Source organism: Erinaceus europaeus, chromosome 4 (genome assembly GCF_950295315.1).
Source record: "Erinaceus europaeus chromosome 4, mEriEur2.1, whole genome shotgun sequence".
In the NCBI taxonomy this organism is placed as follows: Eukaryota; Metazoa; Chordata; class Mammalia; order Eulipotyphla; family Erinaceidae; genus Erinaceus; species Erinaceus europaeus.
The window spans coordinates 53,894,267-53,912,226 of NC_080165.1; the positions used below are offsets into that span (position 1 = coordinate 53,894,267).

The window sequence follows — 17,960 nt, forward strand, 5'->3', positions numbered from 1 at the left end:
CTACCCCCAACCAGCACTAACACTTTTTATTAAATTGCTTTAGTTGGGAGCCTGAGGAGTGAGTTTCTTTTTCTTCTTTTACTGTTGTAGTTTAGCCATTTGCTATCTCCCCCACCCACTGCTCTGTGAACCCAGGGCTTTGGCTACTGAGGGGCTTCCCTTGGCCCACTTTTTTTCTCCTTTTTTCTTTTCCTCTTTTGGCGATAAGAACCTTGATGCATGATGTCATTGCTTTTGAGTCAACCTTTTTTTTTTTAATTCTTTTTATTATCTTTACTTACTGGATAGACAGCCAGAGGGTAGGAGGAGACAGGGAGACAGACACCTGTAGCACTGCTTCACCACTTGCAACGGTTCCCCTGCAGGTGGGAACTGGGGGCTCAAACCCTGGTCCTTGTGCATTGGAACATGTGCACTCAACCAGGTGCACCATTAACAAGCCCTGAGTCAACTTTCCTATTCAGATATAGAGGCACCACAGCATTAGAGCTCCAAGTGCTGTGGCATTCCCGTATGCAGGGGGCTCAGACCTGGGTCATGTTCATGTCTTGCCATGCACCCTCTAACTTTTGGGGATGAGAAGTTTCACAACTCTTTAGACAATGTAAAAGTAATTTACCTTTTCCCAGTCTAAAATGCCTGTTAAAAGTAAGGGAATAAGATATATATATATATTAAAGAATTTATCATGAGAAAGGAGAGAAAGAACCAGCCATTACTCTGGTACATGTGCTGCCAGGGATCAAACTCAGGACCTCATGCTTGAGAGTCTAGTGCCTTGGCCACTGGCGCCACCTCCCGGACCACTATATTCTAGTTTTTATTTTGAATTCTGCTTTGTTCATAATTATCCATGTTTGTGTATTTTTAAACCAGAGCATTGATTAGCTCTGGCTTTTGATGGTACAGGGGAACTGAACCTGGGACTTCAGAGTCTCTTTGTATAACCATTATGCTATCTACCCCTGCCAATTATTAATGTTTATTAATAGCCATTCAACAAAGTTGAAAACCTCCAGGCCACCCCTCTTTTGCTCAGAAAAGAATTCTAGAGATCAGGCTTGGACAAATCTATTCAACTAAATTTTGGGTGCTGGAGGTCAAACCCAGGGCTTCAAACATACAAGACATGTGTTTTACCTCAGTTAAATCCCCATATTACCAGTCTGAGAAGTTAAATAAGTTGAGGATGGGGTGGGATAAACAGAAAACTGGCATAGGATTCTTAGAGGGACTGGCAGTCTTGGTAGTGGGGTTGGGAAGGGGACCAACCCTCTTCCAAGGAAGGCACAGGCTATTTGGCAAGGAGAGAGAAGGGATGAACTCCCTTCAAAGGACTGTCAAAGGACATGCTCAGGGAGGCCATTGAAGTGCATGCAATACCAGGACCATCCAGGCAGCTTCATGATTGGGTATGCCGAAGGTTGAATGATCAGGCTGTTCGCAAAGGTTTGTGGTTTACCTGGCAAAAAGAGAACAGTGCATGGTAACGAAACCAGGTGTCCTGTTCCCAGGAGCCTTGTAATTGTTTCTGGAACCCTATCTCACTAGCTTTTTTGCCAATCAGTCTTTAGGGTGTACTAAAAGCAAGTTACTAAGTGGGAGTTAGTAGTAGTGCTAGGGCTCTGCTTACACAGACCCTCCTTGGTGCCCAGTCTTCTACTCCAAGGCTCAAGAAGGTGCCAAGAAGCCAGGCTTCAAAACCACTGATGGGGCTGGTGCCATGGTGTAGCTAGCAGAGAGCAGATACTACCATATACAAGAACCTGGGTTCAAGTCCCCAGTCCCCACCTGCAGTGCAGAAGTTTCAAATAAACAAACGAAGATCATTAAGGGGCAGGGGTAGCATAATGATTATGTCAAGAGTCTACTGCCTGGGGCTCCTAAGTCCCAAGGTTCAATCCCCTGCACCACCCTAAGCCAGAGTTGAGCAGTGCTCTGGTAAAAATAAATAAATAACCGATACAGTCCAAGTACTTTGATTTAGATGAGCACCTATTATTCAACTGTACCAGCCACACTGCCTAATCCCCTCAGTTAATCCCCTCAGACATTAAAAAATTTAAATTTATTTATTCTCTTTTGTTGCCCTTGCTGTTTTATCATTGTTGTGGTTATTACTGTCGTCGTTGTTGGATAGGACAGAGAGAAATAGAGAGAGAAGGGAAGACAGAGAGGGAGAGAGATAGACAGCTGCAGACCTGCTGCACCATCTGTGAAGCGACTCCTCTGCAGGTGGGGAGCCGGGGGCTCCAACTGGGATCCTTATGCGGGTCCTTGTGCTTTGCGCCATGTGCGCTTAACCTGCTGTGCTACTTACTGCCCGACTCCCCCCCTCAGACATTCTACAGGATAGGTGATATTATTAACCCGACTGCAGGGCAAGGAAGCAAGTTTAGAGAAGTGATAACTTGCCCAAGGGTCATAGCCAGCATGCACGGAAATCAGTGTCTACATTGAAATGGCTTGGTTCTAGATACCACTCTACCAAAATCTACAGGTGAGCAAACAGGCCCCAAGGAAATGAAATTGTCAAAAGGTTGTAACTAGTTCATCCATTAGCAGGGTGACCAAGAGCACAGACTCCAAACACAGTTGACCTGCTATATGACATGGGGTAGGGGATCTACTATGTCTGGAGTCTCAGTGTCTTTCTTTCACTTTTTTTTATTATTATTATATTTACTTATTTATTGGATAGAGATAGCCAGAAATTGAGAGGAGGAGGTAGACAGAGATGGAGAGAAACAGAGAGACATCTGCAGCACTGTTTCACCACTTGTGAAGCCTTCCCCCTGCAGGTTGGGACTGGGGTCTTGAACCTGGGTCCTTGCACATTGTAATGTGTGTGCTCAACCAGGTGCGCCACTACCCAGCCCCTTGGAGTCTTAGTTTCTTTGTAAAATACTACATATACCTCAAGGGTAGTTTGATTTTAAAAATGTAGAAACTTAGCTCCTGTGTTTAGCACACAGCAATTTAAAAATGCCCAATGACAGGCCTGCTGCCTCCATGCCATGGGAACCCTTAATTCTGCTCTCAGCTTGCACCCCAAAGATCCTCACCTGGGAGATACTGATGCCTGTGAGTCTCTCCACACTCTCTGGCAGGCGGCTCAGGATATCCAGTACTTCCCCAGTTACTTTGGACGCCCCCACAGTTCCACTTCCACTGGACACTAGTGTGATCTTGTTGGCTGAGGTCAAGGGACCACTGATCTCCTCTGCCACCTGGTAGGTGAAACACCCATTCAGTGCCTGTGGTCCCACCACATGCTACTAGAACACTTTATCCTAGGTTTTACTCTCACTTTGGTCACTACTTCCAATTCCCATCACCAACTTGTTTTCTATCCTGGTTCTCTCCAGGCTCTCATTGCCCCAATCTCTGTTTCTATTTTCCTGGTGCCCATACAACCCCCAGACCTGGGGGAGTTTCTCTAGCAGCATGTCCAGCTGAGCCGCCTCCTGGTACATCTGGAATGCCTCTGCCTTCTTGGCCATCTGTTCGGCCTCAGCTCGGGCCCGGGCTCCTATGGCAAAGGCCTCAGCTTCACCTCGCATCTGGGGAAGTTACAGATTACTTGTGCTACTGACAGTAGAAGTTAAAGGAAAGTCAGCTTAAACAGCAACCCCCCACAAGCCATCGGGAACCCCCCTAACTCACCCGCACAGCCTCAGCTTCTGCCTCTGCCTGCATGATCAGCTGGGATCTGAGCAAAGAGGAGATGCAGAGGGACAGGGTGAGGATAGGCCTTACTCTCGGGAGAAGGACTCTCCTCGTGGAAATTTGGTAGAGAAGAACTCAGATCTTCACCTGGGGATACCTAGGTAAAGGGTTCAGGAGTGGGACAGTAAACTGGGGAGACTCACTTCTCTGCCTCAGCTAGGCGTTCCAGTTTGTAGCGTTCGGCTTCTGCTGGTTTCCTAACTCGGGCCTCCAGCTCCTTTTCTCGGCGGGCAATCTCCTGCTCCTGCACTGCCACCTGTTGGGCCCGCTCCACCACCTGCACCTGTACTCGCTGCTCCTCTATCTGCTGCTTAGTCTTGGCCACCTGAGGAAGAAGGATGCCTAGTTAGAACTGAAGAAAACACACACACACACACACACACACACACACACACACACACACACACACACACACACAAACACACACGAACTGAAGAACAAGTGCCCAGGAAAAGAGAGCGTCCAAGTTAGTTAAGACAGATAGACAGATAGATACATAGATAGCAAAGTGAGGACTTCTGAATGCAGTACAAAAGCGGAAGAGTATATGAAGAGGGTTCCTGGGGCGTTCAGAGAGCCCAGTGCAGTCCACTACCCATACAGGTTGAAGGTTTGGCCTAGATCCCCTTCACAGCCTGCATCATTATTAGGCCTCTCCCCAGGTAGCCCCAGTGTCCTGCAACGTAGGGCTAAGACTCAGCCTCTCTTCTCCCTCAGGTCAGGTGCAGTGTGTCTCCAGTAAGCCCCATATTACACTATTTTCTCCATGTCTCCTTCTAGTGTTTGACACCTGGAGGGCACTGAGCACATGGTGGCGCTCTTCCACTTCTAGTATCCAGAAATTTGTCCACTCCTCTTCAGCTGTGCTGTATTGTAGCAAACTTAGCAAGACAATTGGTAACCTAGTCCTGACTATTAATCTCCCACTGACACTTGGGGTTCACTGTATATATATTTTCCTTCTTTATTTTAAAGATTTATATAGCAACTTGAAGGGAGTGGGAGAAAAGACAAACCAAAGCACTACTCTGGCACATTTGATGCCAGGGACTTAACTTGGGACCTCATATTGTTAGGTCCAATTCTATCAGCTAGGCTGCTATGTCTTTTTTTTTTTCTCTTCATTTTTATCTTCTGTACATGAAACACTTTTAAAAAGTTAGTAGCGGGGGTCAGGTGGTGGTTAAGCACACACATTACAGTGCACAAGGACCCGGGTTCGAAACCCCAGTCCCCACCTGCAGGGGGAAAGCTTTGTAAGTGCTGAAGGAGGGTTGCAGGTGTCTGTCTGTCTCTCTCCCTCTCTATAGCCCCCTTCCCTCTTGATTTCTGGCTTTTTCTATCCAATAAAGATAGTAAAAATAAAAAATAATAAAACTATTAAAAAAAAAATAAGTGACCAGGCTATGTCTCACCTATTTCTTCAAATTCCCTGGCTTTCTACCACAGAAATAAATAACCACGACCACATTCTTACAGATCCTTTCAGGGATACTCTAAGCATTCATGGAGTGTACTTTGAATTCTTATTTAAGCAGATTTCTATTTCTTTTTTATATTTATTTATTCCCTTTGGTTGCCCTTTTTTTTTGTTATTGATGTTGTTGTTGGATAGAACAGAGAGTAATGGAGAGAGGAGGGGAAGACAGAGAGGGGGAGAGAGATAGACACCTGCAGATCTGCTTCACCACCTGTGAAGCGACTCCCCCTGCAGGTGGGAGCTGGGAGTTCTAACTGGGATTCTTAGTCGGGTCCTTGCACTTTGCGCCACCTCACCTGCGCTTAACCCGCTGTGCTATGCTACCGCCCAACTCCCAGATTTCTATTTCTTATGCCTTATAGAAAGAGTACAGACACAACCTAGGTGGTAGAGAATAAAGTGTTGGGTCCTCAAGCATGGGATCTTTAATTTGATTCCTAACAGCACAGACACAAATTTGATAGGATAGAGAGAAATTAAGAGGGAAAGGGGACCGGGAGTTTTGAACCTGGGTTCTTGTAAACTATAATGTGTACGTTCAACCAGATACACCACCTTCTGGTCTCTAAGTGAGCTATTTCACCAGCCCCTCTCTCTTTTCCATGAATAAGTAAATAGACTGCAATGGTCACGTGGTGACTTACCCAACAGAGCATGCTACCATGTGTAGTGACCTAGGTTCAAGTCCTAGTCTGCAACTGCAGGGGGTGGGGGGAGCTTCATAAGCCATAAAGCAGTGCTGTAGAGGTATCTCTTCACTTTTGTCTCTCTCCCTCTATTAAAAAAGGGGGGGCAGGTGGTGGCACACTGGGTTAAGGTGCACATAGTATGAAGCACAAGGATCCCAGTTCGAGCCTCCGTTCCTCACCTGTGTGTGTGGGGGTGGTTGCTTCACAAGTGTTGAAACAGGTGTGCAGGTGTCTGTTACTCTCCCTCTCTATCTTCTCCTCTCCCTCTCAATTTCTCTCTGTCCTAATAAAAATTAAAAATGGCCTCCAGGATTCATAGCACCAGCACCAAACCCCAGCAATAACCCTTTGCACAAGGACCTAGATTCAAGTCCCTGGTCCCCACCCATCAGCAGGAGGATGTTTCACAAGTGAAGAAGTGCTGCAGGTATCTCTCTGCCTCTCCCTTTCTCTCTGTCCTATTTAAAGCAGAGAAAGAGAGAGAGAGACACCACAGCAGTAAAACTTCTTCAATGTTGTGGGAGCCAGGCTCGAAGCCGGGTTGTGTACATGGCAAAGCAGCACACTAACCAAGTGCACTCTTTCACTGGTTCCATTTTTCTTCTCTTGGATCTCTTGGACAGGCTTCTATTTATTTATTTGTTTTTACCAGCACACTGATCAGTTCTGGTTTCTGGTAGTACAGGGAATTGAACGTGGGATTTTAGAGCCTCTGGCATGAAAGTCTCTTTGCATAGCCATTATGCTATCTATCCCTGCCCTACTTTTTTTTTTTTTTTTGCCTCAAGGATTATCACTAGGGCTGGATGCCTGCACTATGAATCCACTACTCCTGGCGGCCATCTTTTTTCCGTTATTGTTTTTGTTGAGAGAGAAACTGAGATGAGGAAGACAGAGAAAGATAAAACACCTGTAGTTCCCATAAAACACCTGGTAGCAAAGCGCAAGGGCCGGAGCAAGCATCCTGGTTCAAGACCCAGTTTGGTGAAGCAGGTCTGCAGGTGCCTATCTTTCCTCCTCTGTCAATTTCTCTCTCTCTCTCTCTCTTTTTTGTCTCCAGGGTTATTGCTAGGGCTCAGTGCCTGCACCAGGAATCCACTGCTCCTGGAGGCCACCTTTTCCCTTTTGTTGACCTTGTTGTCTATCATTGTTGTTAATATTATTGTTGTCGTTGTTGTTGGATAGGACAGAGAGAAATGGAGAGGGGAGGGGAGGGGAAGACAGAGAGGGGGAGAGACAGATAGACACACCTGCAGACCTGCTTCACTGCTTGTGAAGCGACTCCCCTGCAGGTGGGGAGCCGGGGGCTCGAACCGGGATCTTTATGCTGGTCCTTGCGCTTTGTGCCACGTGTGTTTAACCTGCTGCACTACCGCCTGACTCCCTATATTAATTTATTTTTTTAAGTTTTTTTTTCCTCCCTGCACAGTATATCCTTCTCATTGCTTTGTTCTGTTTGTGGTTTTGATTTTAAGTCTCCCACGTTATAAAACTTCCTCGTGTATCAGGCAATCCTTGGTTGCCTGCTCAAAAAATGTCTTCCCTAACCACCGATGCAAACTCTGGGTGTGTGTGTGCATGCGGAGAGAAGGGATTGTCGACTGCTTCACTCTAGAGTGGCTGGGCAGGGCATTTGCTGAGGTTTGCACAATCTCTGACTCAGTATCTTCTACTCTTCCCTTTTCAATTGGGCATTCTTTCTTTTCTTTAGAAAACAGAGCAGTCTGAGAGGTGGCACTGTGGTGAGAGGACTTGGACTCTCAATCATAAGGTCCTGAGTTTGATCCCCAGTATTGTATGTGTCAGAGCAATGCTCTGGCTCTCATACTTTCCTCTCCCTCTTGTGTTAATAAATAATTTAAAAACAAATTAAAAAAAGAGGCGGGTAGTAGGGTTCCTGGGAGTTCACTGGGTTGTGGGGGGGTTGGTGAAGGCAATCGGTCTTTACCACTTGATAAGTAAAGTCACTTCATGGTTTGGGAGGTGGTGCAATGCTTAAAGCACTGGACTCTGAAGCATGATGACCTAAGTTCAATCCCAGGCAGCACATGTACCAGAATGAAGTCTGGTTCTTTTTTCTCTCTTCAGCTATCTTCATGAATAAACACAATCTTATTTATTTATTGTTTTTTAATATAAGTATTGTCACTTCCAGACTCTCACTTATGCTTGGCTGAGTCCAAGTCACATCCTTTGGTTTACTCTTTTTTCTTTTATTATTATTATTATCATTTAATATTTATTTTCCCTTTCGTTGCCCTTGTTTTTTTTTATTGTTGTAGTTATTATTGTTGTTGTTATCGATGTCGTCGTGGTTAGATAGGACAGAGAGAAACAGAGAGAGGAGGGGAAGACAGAGGGGGAGCGGAAGATAGACTGCCTGTGAAGAGACTCCCCTGCACGTGGGGGGCCGGGAGCTCAAACCTGGATCCTTAAGCCAGTTCTTGCACTTTGCACCATGTATGCTTAACCCGCTGTGCTACTGCCCGACTCCTTCTTCTTTCTTTTAAAATAATGATAGAAATTGAGGGGCTGGGGAGTGTGTGAAAGAGAAAAGGAGACACCTGCAGTACTGCTCTGCCAGGTGAACAACTACCAAGTCCTCAGTTTATGCTTGATAGATAACAAGCCTCTAGAAGTATACTGGGGCAGAAAAAGGGCCATTCCCCACAGGCAGGAAAAGCCAGAGAGGGGCTCAAACTGAGAGTCATCCTCCTTTATTACAACAACCTTCACCACAACCCCAGAGGCCCCTGATGTTGCCAACTCCTAGTTTCATCATTTCATTGCTTTCTCTGACTTGTTTAGTCAACTGCCAGTTTTCCTGCTTGCAAAATGGCACTATGCTTCGGCTCCTCTTCTTTCCACATTAATATATTTATTTTTTAAAAATATATATATTTTAATTTTATTTATTTTCCCTTTTGTTGCCCTTGTTTTTTTTATTGTTGTTGTAGTTATTATTGTTGTTGTTATTAGGACAGAGAAATGGAGAGAGGAGGGGAAGACAGAGGGGGAGAGAAAGATAGACACCTACAGACCTGCTTTACCGCTTGTGAAGCGACCCCCCTGCAGGTGAGGAGCCGGGGGCTGGAACTGGGGTCCTTACGCAGGTCCTTGCGCTTTGTGCCACCTGCACTTAACTGCTGCGCTACCGCCCGACTCCCCTCATCAATGTATTTATAAAATAACTCTGGCTTCAAGTTCTCCAGTAACTCTCCACTGCTCTTAACTGTCTTTTCTCCGTCATGACCATGATGAATCCTCTATGACCTGTCCTGCCTCTCCTCACAGCACACCAGTCACACATTTAGGTTTGTATAAGTACTCTTTTTCTTTTCTTTTCCTTCTTTTTTTTTTTTTGCTTTCAGGGTTATTGCTGGGGCTCGGCGCCTGCACTATGAAATCACTACTCCTGGAGGCCATTTTTTCCCTTTTGTTGCCCTTTCTTGTTGTTACTATTATTGTTGTCACTGTTGTTGGATAGGACAGAGATAAATGGAGAGGGGGAAGACAGAGATGGGGAGAGAAAGACAGACACCTGCAGACCTGTTTCACCGCCTGTGAAGCAACTCCCCTGCAGGTGGGGAGCCGGGGTCTCAAACTGGGTTCCGCTGGCCCTTGTGCTTTGCGCCACGTGTGCTTAACCCACTGCGCTACCGCCTGGCCCCCCGTATAAGTACTCTTAGGACGTTTGTACAGTGATAAAAACCATCTAATAGTGCATTTCTTACAACATATCCCTATTGCTCAGTGACACGTAACTACAGAGCATTTCCATTATGACACAAAATTCGAGTGAAATACCACTGGCCTAAAATACTTTTGGCCACAACTCTACATTGATGGCTTTCTTATCTGTGGGTTTTATTTTCTACATCACTTCCTCATAGCAGCTTTCTCTACCCTCACCCCAACTATTTTTCACACTAATGGAATGAGGAAAGGAAGACAGAGAGGGGGAGAGAAAGATAGACACCTGCAGACCTGCTTCACCTCCTGTGAAGTGACTTCCCTGCAGGTGGGGAGCTGGGGGCTTGAACTGAGATGCTTACGTTGGCCCTATAATGAGTGGCCTTACCCTTTTAAATACTTAATTATTAAAAGAGAGAGAACCAGAGTTTCACTCTGGCATTTGCAATGCCAGAGATAGAATTTGGAACCTCATGCTTGTAAATCTAGCACTCTATGGGGATACAGAACTTTGGTGGTGGGTGTGGTGTAGAACTATACATTGTAATCTTACATTCTTGTAACATACTATTATTAGTGACAATAAAAAAAATATTAAAAAAAAAATCTAGCACTCTAGCCACTGCACCACCTCTTACCACTCCTCTCCTATATTCTAATATAAGCTTCATAAGAGCAGGAATCTTGTCTCAATCTTACATCCCCACCTCTAAATCACTGTATCACATGGGGGAGATAGCATAATAATTAAGCAATAAGACTTTCATGCCTGACGCTTTCAAGTCCCAGGTTCAATTCCCCCTATACCACCATAAGCCAGTGCTCTGATAAAAAATAAAACAATGTCTGGAACATAGTAAGTACTTTTATATATTATTGGATAGATTGTTATTTCCTGATTATCTAGGCTAGGTCTGCTGGCACAAAGTGGAGAGCTGGTCAAAGCTGAACAGAGCCCAAACCAGCTTAATCCTGATTTATAGAAGAGGAAAGCCATATTTAGGTTCAGAACCTCCTCACCTATAGTTCTAGTCAATCTATACCCCATTTTATTTGTACTTTTCTTTTAAATATTTATTTATTCCCTTTTGTTGCCCTTTTTTTTATTGCTGTAGTTGTTGTTACTGATGTCATTGTTGTTGGCTAGGACAGAGAGAAATGGAGAGGGGAGGGGAAGACAGAAATGGGGAGAGAAAGATACTGACACCTGCAGACCTGCTTCACTGCTTGTGAAGTGATTCCCCTGCAGGTGGGGAGACGGGGGCTTGAACCGGAATCCTTATGCCGGTCCTTGCACTTTGCGCCACCACGTACGCTTAACCCGCTGTGCTACTGCCCAACTCCCTATCTGTGCTTTTCAAACTCCAATGTACACTTGAATTATCTAGGGATTTTGTTACGATATAAATCTGCCTGAGAGCCTGAGACATTTTATTTCCAACAAACTCCAGTAATGTTGATGGTGTTGGTAGGTGGACCATGTTTTTTTTGAGAGGCACAACAGTACTTCACATTTAACTACCTGTCAAGACATCTAGGAATTTAATATCGTAATTGAAGATGTTTTAGGCCTCATTATGTTTCTAGCTTATAGAAACTCTTGGGGAAAGTGAGTTTTTCATAATAGTGTTTTCCTTTGACAAATACCCCAAAGTATACTTGGTTCTAACTATTTGCTGGGGAAGCTAGGGAAGCAGTGCTACAGGTGTCTCTCTCCCTACCCCCTCCTCCCCTCCCTCAATTTCAATTTCTTTTTGTCTCTATTAAAAAAAAGAAGAAGAAGAAAATATTCCTAGTAGAGGTGTATTCATTGTACAGACAACAAGCCAGAGCCATGACCCTGGAAGCAAACAAAATAAAACAGCATATGGTCCCAAGTTCAGTTGCTAGCATCACATAGGCCAGTGATGATGTTCTAGATACCTAGTTGTCTTTTTCTCATGTTAATAAATAAATAAACCTTAGGCAATAGCAGTGTCCCATTTAAGAGATGGGAACAGGTAAGTGGAGGAAACTTATGTTTTATCCTCACACCTGAAAGAAGCTTATCTAACAAATGTATTTTCTCCATAATGTGCATTACTTGCACTCAGGAACCCTCAATAACACTCAGTACTATGCTTTTTTTTTCCCCATTATTTTTTTATTTATTCCCTTTTGTTGCCCTTGTTGTTTTATTGTTGTAGTTAATATTGTTGTCGTCATTGTTGGATAGGACAGAGAGAAATGGAGAGGGGAGGGGAAGACAGAGAGGAGGAGAGAAAGACAGACACCTGCAGACCTGCTTTACCGCCTGTGAGGCGACTCCCCTGCAGGTGGGGAGCCGGGATCCTTAAGCTGGTCCTTGCGTGCGCCATGTGCACTTAACCCCTGTGCTACTGCCGGACTCCCCCCACTTTTTTTTTTTTTTGCCTCCAGGGTTATTGCTGGGACTCAGTGCCTGCACTATGAATCCACAGCTCCTGCGGCCATTTTTTTTTTTTTTTTTTTTTTTTGGATAGGACAGAGAGAAACTGAGAGGGAGAAAGATAGACACCTGCAGACCTGTTTCACCGCTTGTGAAGTGATCCCCCTCCCCTTGCAGGTGGGGATCTGGGGGATTGAACCAGGAACTTTGCGTGGTTACCTGAGCTTTGTACTATGTGTGCTTAACCCGGTGCGCCACCACTGGCCCCCCTCAGTACTATCCTTAGAGGTTACTTGTATTATCTATTTATTACTATTATTACTATTTTTACCGGAGCACTGCTCAGCTCTCGTTTATGGTGGTACCCAGGGAATGAACCTAGGACTTAGGAATGTCAGGCATGAGAGTCTTTTGCATCCACCACCCATTACGGGTTATTTTAAACAGTAGTATCATAGAAAGAGAAAAAAAGAGGAAGTAGGGAAAAAAAGAATAGAGTTTGCAGTTATGAACTTAAACAAGTAGAACATGTTACTTAACTTCAACTGGAAACTGTACATCAGGTAACTCAGTTTTTTCCTCACTCTGCTTATCTGATGGTGACACAAAAAGCATCAGAAGTACCAATTTGGGGGTTACTGATAAATTTTAGCAAGTTGCAAAATTCTCCAATACAGAAACAACAAATAATGGAGATCAGCTATACTTCATTGTAATTTCAAAAGATGTCCATATCTCGCCTCGTAGAAGCCATGTTTTTCCTTTCCTAATCCGCTTTTTTGATCACCAGAGATACTGCTATAACATGCAGTGCCCTGTGCAAAAAAAAGTCACCCTGAAGCCCAGGAGGTGACACAGCAGCTAAGGCACTGGACTTAGAAGCATGAAGTCCCATGTTTGATCCCTGGTATCACATGTGCCAGGGTGACGTTCTGGTTCTCTCTCCTCTTAACAATAAGGAATAAATAAATCTGAGAAAAGGAAGAGACAGACACACAGAGAGAGAAAGGAGGGGGGGAGAAAGAAACAAAGAAAGAAGCACCCCTTCTGGGCATATGCAGATCCACAGAGCTATTCATTACAGAACACTTAGCTTGGTGAGTGAATCACGGGTTCCATCTCAGCTCTGGTTCACTCCCATTGAGGTGTCTTTGCTCTACTGATCTACATCTTGCCCTACTGATCATATCTCTTCTTGGCCTTACCTTTACATTCAGCTGAGACATTCAGATCTTTTAAATCTTCCTCTTATAGAGAGCCAGAGTAAGGTGGTCACAGTTGGAATGTGAGAGTGATCAAGAGAAATGGGGTAGGGAGGAAGATCCAGCCTGGCCATAATACTAGTGCAGTGTCTCTGACCTGAAGCTGATAAGCCAGGTCAGCCTGTGCTCTGCGGGTGTTGACCTCGATGTCATACGCAGCCTTCTTTAGCTCGTAGTCCCTCTGAGCTTTGGCCATCTCGATCTCACTAAGGTATTGTGCAGACACTTTTTCTTGTTTGGCTTTGGCCTCCTGTAAATCAAACAGAAGTTAGAGTAGGGAGAGGAAGCTGCAAGAGAAGAGCTTGTTTCCCATTGCCTCCCTTGCCTTCTCCCTAACCCCTGGCCTCATATATTTCCTCTTACCCCAGTCCTACCAGTTTATACTCTGTTGTGCTACCATTTCCATCCTCTACTCCCAAGTGTGCCCAATAAGTCCACAGTGACCAAGTGGCCCCTATCTCTCTCACCCGGATCCCAGCATCTCTCTTGGCCTCCGCTTCTCCAATCCGAGCATCTTTTTGGACCTGAGCTGTTCGAGCTTTCCCCAATGAATGCAAATAGTCCTGTGGGAGAGATCCAGAAAGGGGAGTCCTCAGAGGGCGTAAGAAATAGTAGCAGGGAAGCCGGGGAAACTTAGGTTTACCTGATCATCGTGAATGTCTTTCAGGGTGTAGCTAACCACACTGATGCCCATGTTGACCAGGTCTGAGGAAGCTACTTTGAAAACTTGCTCTGAGAATTTTTGCCTGTCCTTATAGATTTCCTAGGAAAAACAGGATGGTGGGAAGATCTTAGATCCTCAGGTTCTCAGAGACTAAGGCAGACCTTATGCCTCCATCATTTTGGCATCCTTTCTAGATCTTTCCATGCCCTCACTGCTCACCTCCACAGTCATGTGAGCCATGATAGCTCTCTGGTGACCCTCCAGAGTCTCCAGTGCAATGTGGGCAATCTCAGCTTCTGTCTTCCCCAGGAACATCTGGCAGGCGGCTGCCAGCATCTCTTTATTTTGTCCCTGGATTTTCACCTGTAAGCAGAGTAGGGTAAGGAGGGTGTGGTCAATGTCTAATAGAGTCAGGGTGGAAGCAGGGAGAGAAGGGAGGAGTCAAGCACCTTGGGAGTCCCTGGAGAAGGCAAGCTAGCAGAGAAACTTCTCTGTAGACAGGTTGGTAAGACTGTGGTCGGATTTGTAGGTTTGTAATGTATGGAGACACAACTGATTAGCAGTGGGACTAGGGGAAAGGCTCTGAGAGCCTCACCTGGGCAATACCAGTGACTGAGATGGGGACCCCGTGGCGAGTGTAAACCTTTTCACTCTTGACATTGAGGGTCAGTGTGTTGAGAGAGATCCTAGGGGAAAAAGAAGATTGGACAGTGAGAAAAAGAGAAAAGAGAGAGAACTGGGACCGCCTTCCCTGGTTCTCTTCCTACCTACCTCTGGATTTTCTGGATGCAGGGCAGGACAAAGACCCGACCTCCGGCCACCATGACTGGAGGGCTCCGGCAGAAACCTACAGGAGACAGTGAGCCATGACTGCAGGTGGAAGATTGAAAGTGCAGTGGGATAGGAAAACCGGCGCTGGGCATTTGCAGGAGAAAAGTGCTGAAGCCTAGGCCTAGCAACCACAACAGGGAATCACAAGTGGCTTGCTCCCCATGTGGGTGGGGTGGGGCAGAAGGCCTGTAGTTGGGGAGTCAATAAGGAGAACAAAAAGGGGCAGAGATCAAACGCTGAGGGGCTTGAGGATCACTGAACGAGAACAGTACTTACCAGAGACAACCATGGCTTCATTTGGACCACAGGTGAAAAACATGGCTCAGGTAGGAGCTGAGGGAGAAAAGGCCTTTGCAGATGGGGAAGGGGCGCCACAGTAAAGAGCCTCTCTCTTTCCTGTCAGTTCTGCCCTCTCTGAGCCCGCCACTGCCCAGCCCCCTTCTGCACTCACGGGTGCAGGAAAGCTTTCCTCCCAGAAATCCCACAGATTTTCATCGATTCCGGTCCCCACTTTCAGGGAGGGAGGTTTCTCTTTGATCTGACAAAGCTCTGTGCACCAGGAGGTCCCTAGACCTCGCGCACCCCCCCTCCCCCGCCCCCAGCCTTTCTGCAGCTCAAACAACCCCCTCCCCCCCCCCCCCCCCCCCCCCGCCTACCTTCCCAGACGCTGCCTGCTGGGGGTCTCAAAGAGGGTGCGCAGACGAGTCGGGAACCCAGCAGGGGCCAGTCGCGCACCGCCTTCCAGGAAGCCAGGCCTGCACCCGGCCCCCAACCCGGCCGCACCCTGTTGCCACTGCAGACTCGACCCCACCTCCGGGACCCGACCAACCCCAAAGCCCGCACGCTCAACCCGCCCCTTTCCCGGCAGGCAGCGCTCAGGCCCGCAGCCAGCCGGGACTACTCCGGCTGCTGAGCCCGCAGAAGATGACGCCTCCGGGCGGGGCGGGGCCACTCCCTCCCTCCCTTCCTAGCGGGCCTTCGCGAACCGGGAGCTCCACCCAGGTCAACCCCCACGCCCCGCCCTGCAGCGCCCGGAGGTGTCCCTGGGCACGGCCCACCCGGGGGAGGGAAATTGCTTCATTTTGGATAGGCCTGGCGGTAACTGGAAAAACCGCAGACCGGTTAACCAGCGCTTGCATCCGGTCAGCAGGTGCAGGGTTCCGTGACTGTGATTCGGTTTCAAGGGTTTCTACTGAGGTTCCCGCTCTTCCTGTTCATCTTGGGCTCTCATGGGGAGGGGGGGTGGTCAATCGGCGCTTACCAACATACACTCTTTACAACTTGTGTCAGTAAATCGAATTTATTTATGTTCACAGAACATACTGGGCGACCCTGCAGCCACCCCATGACAGCCCACCGACTTCCGATCGCAAAGTCACTACTTGGGGACAACTTCGAAGAAATCGAAGGCCAAAGGGCCTGATTCCTAATGGTCAAAGTCTCACACTTCACATCTACTGATCCTGGGAGTTAAGATCCTTGACTATTTCCCTCTCCCCCAGACTACAACCCACTACCGACCTAGTGTACACCCTCCCAGACCCCGGTGCTAGTCACCCCCCCTTCCAGACTCCATTCCTTCTGGGCGCCCACCCTCCATCCGGCCCCACAAAGCTCAATACCGAGCGATCCGCAGTAGCAGAGGGGCGCACATCTCGCACCCTTGCATAAATTAAAATAAATATTACAAACACCCCTCTGTCACGTAGGGGGTATACATAAATACATATAAATATTAACTAGGAGCAATGAGAAATAAATTAATGTCTTTCTCTTTCCCCATGCATGGGCCAGCCCCGGCAAGTCGGTGCTCTTCACGGTCCAGGCACCCGCAAGCGTCTCCGCTGTAGTGTGCTGAGTTTGAGTTGCCTCAGAGTCCCAGTTCGGGATACACTCGCGTGCACCAGATACACCTGGTGTTTATTTTTTCCCCAGAGTATTTGTGGGGGCCTAGGGGGGCAGTCACAGTTAGAAGGCAGCCGGGTGTTGTTGGAGAAAAGTGCTTAGGTCCAGAGAGTAGTCCGACGGCTCCGAGGTCATATTAAGTGGCTCGAGGATGGGCGTGGGGGATGCTGGGGTGGGCGCGGGGGATGCGGCACTGGGGACTTCTTCCCCAGCCAGGGGCGCCTGTACCTCTTCTTCAGCCATCAGGATCTGGCAGAAGACGATGGCGAGCAGGAGAAAGAGGAGCCTTTTGGCAGGGTTGGGATACTCTGCTGGCAGCTGGCGCCGAACCTGAGGGGAGACCAGAAGGGGAGAGAGAGAAGTTAGCTCAGGGTCCCGTCACCCGCGGGTTGCCCCCCAGTTCTCCCCGTGGCTGCCCAGTGGGTGACACTCACCGCTCTTGGGTAGAGGACCCGGCGGCTGCGTTTTCGGTGCCCGCGAGCGAGGCTGGGGCGCGCGCAGGGGGCCGCCACCCGCTCCGGGAGAGGGTCGAAGGTGAAGATCTCCGGGCCAGAGTCCCGTCGGGGTCCTGGGCTGGTGGAAGGGACCGGGCTGGGGGCCTGCAGGACGGTCATTGTAGACAGAGAGCCGCGAGAGTGACACATGGTGTGCAGAGCAGAGCGGATGGCAGAGTGCAAAGCGGCGTGGAGCTGTGATACTTAAGGGCACCGAGGGCTGGGCGGGCCCTCCTCGGCTCCCCACCCACGGCTGGGAGAGGCTGGCGAGAGCCGGCTGGAAATTCCGGAGGTATAGGGGGCGGGGGGTGGAGACCCGGTGCGTGCCGCCCTCTGAGTGAGTTGGAGAGTGGGGGTGGGGGAGATCCGGAGCGGCAGGCACATGTCGGTACATGTGGGCGCTAGATCGAAACGCACGGACGATCTGGAAGGTGGCTCAACTCCTAACCCCGCGTTGGGGAAGCCAGAGGGCTCACGTAAGAGGAAGTTGTCCGGTTCTTCTTCTTCTCCTTCTTCTCTTTCTCCTTCTCCTTCTCCTTGTCCTTCTCCTCCTTTTTTTTTTTTTTTTTTTTTTTTTTTTGCCTCCAGGGTTATTGCTGGGGCTCGGTGCCTGCACTAAGAATCCACTGCTCCTGGAGGCTATTTTTCCCATTTTGTTGCCCTTGTGTTGTGCTTGTTGTAGTTGCTATTGTTGTCATAGCTGTTGTTGTTGGATAGGACAGAGAAATGGAGAGAGGAAGGGAAGACAGAGAGGAGGAGAGAAAGATAGACACCTGCAGACCTGCTTCACAGCTTGCGGAGCGACT

At 47.7% G+C, this 17,960-nt stretch overlaps 2 protein-coding genes across 3 annotated transcripts; both read right to left on the reverse strand.

The window, feature by feature from the left end:
- Nucleotides 1-963: 963 nt before the first annotated feature.
- Nucleotides 964-15,669, reverse strand: FLOT1 (flotillin 1). Of its 2 annotated transcripts, XM_007532309.3 has the most exons (13): nucleotides 15,412-15,669; nucleotides 15,032-15,088; nucleotides 14,696-14,771; nucleotides 14,520-14,610; nucleotides 14,144-14,287; nucleotides 13,904-14,023; nucleotides 13,728-13,823; nucleotides 13,358-13,510; nucleotides 3,873-4,054; nucleotides 3,667-3,712; nucleotides 3,426-3,563; nucleotides 3,066-3,230; nucleotides 964-1,462 (listed from the first exon to the last, which is right to left on the reverse strand). In XM_007532309.3, the coding sequence occupies exons 2-13, from the start codon at nucleotides 15,072-15,074 to the stop codon at nucleotides 1,433-1,435; spliced, it is 1,284 nt and encodes a 427-aa protein (XP_007532371.1). In that variant the 5' UTR covers nucleotides 15,075-15,088; nucleotides 15,412-15,669; the 3' UTR covers nucleotides 964-1,432. The 2 variants fall into 2 exon arrangements, with proteins under 2 accessions (XP_007532371.1, XP_060045395.1); XM_060189412.1 differs by lacking the exons at nucleotides 14,520-14,610; nucleotides 15,412-15,669 and having other exon boundaries at nucleotides 15,032-15,090.
- A 367-nt stretch (nucleotides 15,670-16,036) lies between these two features.
- Nucleotides 16,037-17,367, reverse strand: IER3 (immediate early response 3). Its single transcript, XM_007532306.3, has 2 exons — nucleotides 17,095-17,367; nucleotides 16,037-16,990 (listed from the first exon to the last, which is right to left on the reverse strand). The coding sequence occupies exons 1-2, from the start codon at nucleotides 17,302-17,304 to the stop codon at nucleotides 16,724-16,726; spliced, it is 477 nt and encodes a 158-aa protein (XP_007532368.1). The 5' UTR covers nucleotides 17,305-17,367; the 3' UTR covers nucleotides 16,037-16,723.
- Between the last annotated feature and the right edge of the window lie 593 nt (nucleotides 17,368-17,960).

What these genes read in the sequence shown, in the direction of transcription:
- FLOT1 (XM_007532309.3), bottom strand. Translation starts at nt 15,074, where the DNA reads ATGTTTTTCACCTGTGGTCCAAATGAAGCCATGGTTGTCTCTG. An exon ending in CAGTCACTGGTATTGCCCAG is followed by an intron (nt 14,288 to 14,519) that starts GTGAGGCTCTCA and finishes CTCTGCTTACAG; the next exon opens with GTGAAAATCCAGGGACAAAA. An exon ending in TGCTAGAGAAACTCCCCCAG is followed by an intron (nt 3,231 to 3,425) that starts GTCTGGGGGTTG and finishes TTCACCTACCAG; the next exon opens with GTGGCAGAGGAGATCAGTGG.
- IER3 (XM_007532306.3), bottom strand. Translation starts at nt 17,304, where the DNA reads ATGTGTCACTCTCGCGGCTCTCTGTCTACAATGACCGTCCTGCAGGCC. An exon ending in GGGTCCTCTACCCAAGAGCG is followed by an intron (nt 16,991 to 17,094) that starts GTGAGTGTCACC and finishes GTCTCCCCTCAG; the next exon opens with GTTCGGCGCCAGCTGCCAGC.